Here is an 8,603-nt window from a genome sequence, read left to right as displayed (position 1 = left end):
CCCATGGGTTTGGTTGGTTAAGTGTAGCTTGTTTGTCACAGACACACACACACACACTAACTCTGCCACACAAACATTTCTCCTCCCCTTTTCAAGTGTGTGCCACATGAAAGCGGCGTACACCCGTCTCTCTCAGTGTCAGCGGTGTGTTATTAGCATCCAGAGACTCCAGAGTGTCTGCTGCGCTGTCACCTCCCACAGCCTCCTTTACACGCACCCTGCCTGTTTGTGTGTGTAAAATATATAGATGGGCGCAACCTGGATCTGCTGTCTGACTCACTCCGAGAGGCACACCAAGAGCGCACCGTCAGCACTACGCCTTTGTGTGTTTGGTGTATTCACGCGTAAACACGGGTAGAAATGAAAACACCAGCAGCAGATTGAAATACACAAAATAGTACATTTTATTTTCAGTTTGCTTTTTCAACTTTACAGAAAAAAAAGCTCCAAAGGCACAAACTGTTGTGCTACTTCATATCTACACTTGACACTATAAATAAAAAACCTGAGCACAGCACACTTCTGAAAGATTATAAACAGCTTGTTTTTAAAAATATTTTAGCACCAACTTGCTAGGAAGTGAAAGGCCAGGGGATTTTGTTTTGCTTTGTTTTTTAAAATAAAAAAAGTATTACTGAGCTAGCGAAAACACCAAAAGGCTTTAAAAGTGTGAGGAAATAACTAAAGTGATATAATCAGGGTTATCTCGGTTTAAGATTTAAAGAAAGGCCGGGCTATGATGTTTAAAAGATGTGGGAATTTATACTACAATGTGGTGAATTACGGCACTTGTAGGTTGTATTTTAAGCATTAGCATTTTTACAGCTTGGCTCAGGCTCAGCTGCCCTTAAACTTTTTGTAGCTGCGCACCAAACCTCTGTTGGAGGCATTTATTATTAAAAAAAAGATTAACTGAATAATATGTCTGTCTTTGGATATGCAACGCATATTCTGTGACCGGGAGTGGAGGATTCCAGCAGAGGAGTCAAACTCCGCTCAAGTATGTGTGTTCACTGTGTAGCAACAGTTAGCAGCTAGTTAGCTTAGCCTATCTTAACTTAGATTAGTTCTACTTATATGCTCTTATAAACTTTTTAAAACCCTACACTGCAACTTACGCCATAATCTGATGTGTGCTTCCTTATAAATACAACTATGTTTCGGATCAGCGCCACCTGCACTGACACTTTTGAGACCAGTATTGCCGATTCCTCCTCTGCGCTTCCAGCTACTTTCTCTTCTGTCTTAATTTTTTTAATTGACTCATCTTTTATCCCATGTATGATTTGCAAACAAGTCCACGTCTCCTATGCAAACTACAGGCAGCTGTGGCACTCTGCTTTTGATTGGAGCAATTACAAAGTGGTTTTTGATGCAACACCCCCTTTGTGACCAATTTCACCCGTTGGCTGCAAGCAACCTCCAGGACTCATTCGCCAACCAGATGGGGATTATATATTTTTCACAACCAATATGGCAGACTGCATCATGCCATGCACTGAAATTATGGGGTGGATTGAATATGAGCCACTTTTTAAAAGAGCATCTTTAAGTGTTTTTAAAACATATTTCAGCTAGTTTAGCTTTGTTTCTAACTAACTATATTGGCTAGAAGCAGCTATTCTGGCTTTTAGCCACTAGCCCCCAGAGGTGAGTTTAATACACTGCTCATACTCATGTTCAGATGCTGACTTTGTAGCTACAACCAGCAGCTGGTTAACCTGCCTAACCCTTGGTGTAAATACTGGAACAAGAGGTGCGGCTCTATCTGAAGGGGGGGATCACTTTTAGTCTAAGCCAAACCTCTAAACTGAGAGCACAAGCTTTGCTCTTCACTTCCACACAAACCAAAACCACCTGTTTGCTTGTGTTGCTAAGTCCGCTTTGTTGTTCCACAGAGGAAAACAAGTTTCATTCCAGCAAATGTGAAATTACATGCTGGTAATTATTCTCCTCTGTTTCGCTGTTGCGTTGATATGTTATGCGTGTAATGGTCATCAAGCTGTCATATTCTTATTCTATATCAATTCCAAGCCCTGCGCTGAAATAGTGTGGCAGGCTTTCTTTTGATGGGCGACTTTCAGTAGTATTACCAGTTTTAGTGGAATAAGTCTGTCTAACTCCCCCTTACAGAAAGAAGAAACGTGTGAGGGAAATACTGAGCATTTCTATATTTTTCTGCATAAATATATTCAGAATTCAAATATTTATAAACAAAACATGAACTGTTATCAGTGATATTGAATATAAATGTCAGTCTCTGCACTAAAAAACCCATTTGAATCACCCCGGTCTCCCACAGTGTTGTGAGTTCACCTTGTGGGCGGTGGAGGGTAAATGAGGCCGACACTTGTTTTCAATCCACATTTGCAGCCTGTGTGACAACATGTGTTTCGGGTTTTTGCAGTTATGACTCGGATTTGATGATCACTGTCAGGTGTTTCTGCACACAGCACAGCTCAGAATCATCCAAAAAAAAAAAAAAGCCCCAGGTGAAGCCCAGGACTCCAGTCGAAATGTTGTCCATTTTTCTACATCAGTAGACGGCTCCCATACTCTGTGTGGCCGACGGAGCAGTTGGTGGTGCGTGGTGCACTTGGCCTGACTGTGAGAGACCTAAGTGTGCACCCTGCTGTTGGTACCAGTTCTGGTGTGTGTACTCCCCCATATAGGCAGGTGGAGAATCCACCGGAGGCTGATAGGGAACCTGCCCCCTACTGGTAGGATCCAGCATTGCACTATTTTTGACGCTACCGTTGCTGACGTTTGGGTTGTTGCCGCTCCCGCTGCTGTGGTTGCTGCTGTTATTGTTACCATTGCTACTGTTGTTGTTTTCCCACACAGCTGGGGATGGAGGAGAGTTGCAGGCCATGGAGTCGCTGGCGTCTGGACTGTGTTCAAGAGGAATATCACCGAGCGGAAACTCTCCGTTCTTGTAGAGCTTCTTAAACTTGGAGCGACGGTTCTGGAACCAGATTTTGACCTGAGAGGAAGAAGATAAAATGTTGAAGCAACTTAAATATTAGGATTTGTTTTTTGGCCACTAGTGTGTGACATATTGTAACTATATAGTTTGAGCATACCGGTAGTTTGTAACTATAAAGTCTGAAATAGTAAAATATCCTTATTTGGCTTCTTGTTTGGAATTTCACTAGGATTGATACCATAAAGGTGTCACCTTGGTTTGGATTTTTTCCATCTTAGAATTTCGTATATTTTTGCCTTCACATGCAAAATCATCTATTTTATGCTTTTTAAAAAAAGCATCAAAATAACTACGACAGAAACAGAGCTATTGAAGTTTGCCTCAATAGCCGTTTTTGTGTTTGCTGTAGCGGGGAGGTTCAACTTTTGATGTTGAAACTTGTATTTCCGATCGACTAGCAGTGAATGTTTGCAGACAAGTCGGCATCTTCCACAAGAACTACAGGCGACTGTGGTAATCTGCTCATGACCAAGGCAATCACAAGGTGGTTTTAAGTGCATGCACCTTGTGACAGTTGTGGAATACACATTGTTCCTCCATGACCGGTTTCCACGTGACTACTGGAAAACTTATGTGAGAAATTTCTATTCATATTTTTCAAAACCAGCTGCCTATATTACGCATAATTGACTGGTAAGATTAGTCAGAGATATGGGTGCATTATAGTGTTAATCTAAGCCACAAGCAGAATGGGGAGAGTTTGAAGATAAACTTATTCTTCCTTCAACTTTCTATGCTAACTCTATAGCTAAAGCCAGCACCTAGTTAGCTTACCGTCAGTTTTTAATGTACCTATTTTCTTCTTTCTTTTTAGCACTGTTTTGCTAATCAAGTAGAATTTCTCTGCATAAATGTGAGTTTTCTCAGGCTTTCTAGCCAAAACATGCAGTAAAAAGCTTAAATAATCTAATTTCAGGCAATTTGTCTTAATTGTATGAATTACAGACAAGTTTAGCAGCTAGCTAGTAAACGCTATGTAGCATTTAGCTGCCGAAGAGGCAAAAACTGAGTTATATCCATTATGTGGCCAAGACAAAGTATTCCAAGTCTATTATAATGTTTGTTATATTTCATTAACCAGTATTTTAAAGAAATACAGATTTATATAATTTTTTTGAAAACTCACTGCCTTACTTAAATGTCTGTATCATTGCCTTAATCTCATCTCAAAGTCATTTCTAAAACGCACCTATTCAACAGCTGTTACCAAATAAATCTTGATGCAGCTAATTTTTAAACAATAAATAAGCTTTAAAAAAAGAATGAGGCATATTAATTCTTGTTTAATGTGGACTTTAAAGAGATTGTTAACCCTATTATTCTTTTATTTGTCAGTGAATGCTTCAAATCATATTTCATGCTTTTTCAAGCTGAAGGGAACTGTGCTCATGTCTGTGTTTGCTTAAAGCTTGGGAATGTTACCCGAGCATGACGCAGTGCAATGATTTACAACAGCTGTGATAAAACAACTCACACCTCAAGTTTTGTCTTTTATCACTCAAGCACAGATAATACGTCTGCTAGTAAATCATCAGGGCACGGAGATTACGACAGCAAAAACCAGACTGACACACTGCAACAACTCGCAGCGCTGCCTACAGTCAAGGTCAGACGTTCAGTGTAGTGTATTTGTGTTCTCCTCTATTTTCATCTGGGGGAGTTTTAAAGCGTGATTTTTTTATACATTTCACATTTTTATTTCGGAGTGATTCCAGTTCAGTTTTTTGTAAATTTTATATATTGTAGCATCTTTATCTTCAAGTTTTGAGACCTCTGAAACTTTAGAGTACACCTCAAACACCTCAGCTTTCTGCGCTGTGAATCTTTGCATTCAGCTGACATCGCTGCTAAAAAGCCAGCATCACTGTCCATTCAGCTGCTTTCATTTCTCACGTCTCTGATAGTTCCACTGCTTTAGGGCCTTTTCAGTTTAGACCCTGGCTTACATATAAAATGACCTTAGGAAGCCAAATTTGAATGTGAAATACTATCAGCGCATCCATTTCACAGGACACTTCACATCCTTTCCGTGCTTCCACTTGGCCGGTACTTCCGATGCTTTTAAATTCTGCAAGTCATGACTGAACTGCAAAGTTATCACCCATAAAGTCTCACCTGCGTCTGTGTGAGGCCCAGCTGTGCAGCCAGCTCGGCCCGCTCTGGCAGGGCCAGATACTGGGCTGTCTGGAATCTCCTCTGCAGAACTGCCAGCTGGTAGCTGGAGTAGATGGTCCGGGGCTTGCGTACCTTCTTGGGCTTCCCGTTGACCAGCCTAACTTCCACGTCTGGTTCTTCTTTCACTGCAGTGGCGGCGAGGGAAAACAAAAAAGAAGTAAAAATACTGCAATATTTTAACTGACGTATTACCCTTTCACGCCTACGTTTCTCATACAATGAACTAAACTTGCATTGTTTTACTACAGGGCAGTTGGTGCAGAGAAGTTTTAGCACAAAAATAGCCAGAGCCACTGCAAACCCCGAAATTTCAAAGAAATTCCGCCAGCACTCTGAGCTTATAATTTTGGTCTGAGTGTCTCCCACAGCTGGGGAGGGAGACAGAGATTTATAGGTGCTTTTCATGTAGCCTGGAGGCCTGACTGTATACAACGCCGCTCATTTGTCCTGTTGTTATTCTTGTATCCTTTTTTGGGGGTCTGTCTTTAAATATACAACCCCTCGTTGTTTGTATTGGAAGAACGCATTGGGCGGCTCTGGTCCAGGACATAGTGTGAGTTATTTAGTAATAAGAAAGTCAGCAAATTGATCTTCGGCTCCTCCGGTCTGCAGTGTTCGACAAGTGAGTAGTAATAATCAATGCTAAATGAATCCCCATTGCATCATCAGTGTGTGTGATTTGTACAGGTGCATTGAATAAAGCAGCTTTTTAACAATAGTAAAGTACTGCATGCATGCCTGAATCTGAAAGGCAACTATTTACAAAGCAGTCTATGTTGACAGTTTTTTACAAGCTATTTTAATTATAATAGGCTTAAAAACATCATTTTGAAATTGCTTTTCACGTGTAAGAGTTCCAAAAGAGACTCATTACATTCCACTCCAGTGTTTTTCTTGCAGGCTTTGTAGCCAAAGTGGGAGTTATTCTATGCTAAACTTTTATATTCTATATTAAACCCACACACTGTGGTTGTTTAAAAAGTCATGTGCTAGACTCCGTACTTTTGAAAGAGAATTTAAAGGATTTATAAAGGAGAATAAAATGTATTTAAAGAACCAGTTTATACTTTAAAAAAAGGTCTACATTTCTGGGCTGTGTTCAAATTCATTAATCGTTTGGTTACGGATGATAGGGTTTACATATTTGCACCTTTGTTTATTTATTTATTTTTCTGGGCGTGGCGACAGGCTTTGCGTGATAAGGAACCATGCACGTTGAATGATTCAAAGGCCAAGGCTGACTGACAAGTCGTGACACCTGATGTACGTGGCTGTGGGCCAAAGTCCCCCGGGGCCGTTTCCAGGAGTGAACTCCCAACTGGAATGCCAAAAACAGTACACCAGTCTGTCAAGCTTGTTTTTTCCCTGTAGTTTGCGCCGGCACACCTTCCAAGCTCTAAAAAGGAGCCCAAAGAGAAATCTTTCTTGTTTGTTTGTTTTGCACTCAAAGGGAAGTTACAGAGAACTCCCTTTATGGTTGTTGTTGAAAATGTTGACGTTGCTGTGCTATAATACCGACACGGGATCAGCACGTTGAGCCCACTGTGAACCGGTTGCGTGTTAACAAATGAGTCGTTCGCTGCTGATACCGGTGAGGTTGAAAAGTCACTGATTAGAGCTGGAACGTGGCTCCCATCCAAAGGCCTTCGGCCCGCTCGTCATTTCCCTATCAAAATACGATCTGAATCAGGTTCAAAGCAGTGATGATAAACAGGAGCGTTTTGCACCGAGGCTCTGCTCGCAGTGACTGAAGCTCACAGGTGATGATCCCCGTTTCTTCGAGGAATATATACCCATCACGTCATCCTGCCTCATAGAAACTACACTGATGCCTTAATTGTTTGTGATATCCCAGACAAGCTTCCCATTGATATGTTTATCGACGTTAAAGCTTAGATTTTTATAGACTTGTCTTTCCTTTTTTAAAACGTTTGGGACTTTTAAAACAAGGTAACACAAACTGTAGCACTCCATCAGCTGCATATGAACATGGCTGTTTTGTTTTGTTTTTTTTACTTTGTAGAGTTGAAGAACAGCTACTCTTCATAATATCTTTGTGAGTCTTCTTTCTTTCTTTACACAGACACGTTACAAGGTTATTTCTCAACAAAGTGATAGCCAGCGCCTCTCCCCGGAGCCCAGCACCATTGTGTGTGGGATTTTGCTCCTGCCTAATCATTTTCTCGTGATGAACAATAGAAAGTTATTTGAGAATCCGTTGAATGCTTCCACATATCTATGAAATGTGATGTGTGGAAAGTTGGACGCAGTGGAAAAATGAAAAACAAAAATAACTTTCTTTTTTTTCTCGTGCGTAAAACTCATGCGCAATTATTGGGTTCATGTAGCGAGACATGAGCTCTTGCCATACATCAGCCTCAGGTGGTCAGTGTGGCTTTGACAAAGATGGAGAGCAGCTTACGCAACAGTGCTTATCACATTTATGCTCATATTTTTTTAAAATTTTTCCGTTACGGGTGAACTTACCGCTGTCCTGCAGACTTGGCTGAACCTCCCTGTTGAATGCTCCGTGCTCCCTGTATGCTGCATGGGGGTAAGGGTACTCTGCCTTCCCAACGGGGTAGGCACCGCCGGGACCCATTCCGTTGAGGCTGTAGTGGTGGTATGCGTACGGGTTCATGTGCTGAGCGGAGTACGGCTGCTGTGCCGGGTAGAAATCCTGCGAGCCGTGGAGCGCGCTCTGACCGCTATAGAAGCCCATATCTGTGGAGGAGGACTCCGGCATGGTCGGGGAATCCTTGGAAGCCGAGATGGAACCACCGGCCACGGGGATGGAGGGCTTCTTCTCCTCGAAGACAGGTGAGGACTGCCCGTTCATTTTCAGGCGTTTATCTCGCTGTTGTCGTCTCAGATCGGGTTTGCTCTGAGCTCCGAAGCAGCACTGTTTGGAAACTCCTCACACAGTCTGAAGCTTGCGTTCCCAAACTCCCTTGACGCAGCAGCCAGGCTGTCCACCGTGGCGGCGCCCAACCCAACTAGAGCCCCTAATTACAGGGCGCGCCGAACTGAGCCAAGCCGAGCAGGACAGAGAGGAGTGGATTTCTCCTTCTCATTGGCTCGCCTGCTCGTTCCCTGCCTCTGCCCTGAGGCCAAGACAGCGCTGTCGCCTGTCTGGCTCCCTTCTTTTCCCCACATAAACCTCCAGTAAGCCTCTCCTAGGGCCTTCACCAGAGCGCGTAAATAGCTGGCAGGACTTACTCAAAAGTCCTTATTTTATCTACCTCGAAATATATTCAAGTTAACATAGAGAACCGTGAGCAGAGCAGATAAAATATGTAGCTACTAACCAAACTATGCGTAATGGTGTTGCGATAAGGAGTGTTAACGCATTAACGTAATAGTGCTGCCTCCCATTTAAATGCAAATAGAGCCAGGTGCTGTTTAAGAACACGTTGGGAGTTATTTACAGTTAATCAAGGCT

General features: G+C 42.3%; 1 protein-coding gene across 1 annotated transcript; it reads right to left on the bottom strand.

The window, feature by feature from the left end:
- Nucleotides 1-386: 386 nt before the first annotated feature.
- On the bottom strand, nt 387-8,197 carry LOC146575422 (homeobox protein Dlx3b-like). The gene is made up of 3 exons (XM_085270133.1): nt 7,649-8,197; nt 5,102-5,286; nt 387-2,983 (listed from the first exon to the last, which is right to left on the bottom strand). The coding sequence occupies exons 1-3, from the start codon at nt 7,998-8,000 to the stop codon at nt 2,537-2,539; spliced, it is 984 nt and encodes a 327-aa protein (XP_085126259.1). The 5' UTR covers nt 8,001-8,197; the 3' UTR covers nt 387-2,536.
- Nucleotides 8,198-8,603: the final 406 nt, after the last annotated feature.

The sequence above is a fragment of the Mchenga conophoros genome, linkage group LG4, assembly GCF_057382185.1.
Source record: "Mchenga conophoros isolate Kocher_MC1m ecotype Shallow Benthic linkage group LG4, M_conophoros_male_GT1.1, whole genome shotgun sequence".
NCBI lineage: Eukaryota > Metazoa > Chordata > Actinopteri > Cichliformes > Cichlidae > Mchenga > Mchenga conophoros.
This window is presented reverse-complemented; position numbering and strand designations above follow the sequence as displayed.

Coding starts and splice junctions, on each gene's coding strand:
- LOC146575422 (XM_085270133.1), bottom strand. CDS start 8,000: ATGAACGGGCAGTCCTCACCTGTCTTCGAGGAGAAGAAGCCCTCCATC. Junction 5,287..7,648: donor GCCAAGTCTGCAGGACAGCG/GTAAGTTCACCC, acceptor CCGCCACTGCAG/TGAAAGAAGAACCAGACGTG. Junction 2,984..5,101: donor TGGGCCTCACACAGACGCAG/GTGAGACTTTAT, acceptor TCTTCCTCTCAG/GTCAAAATCTGGTTCCAGAA.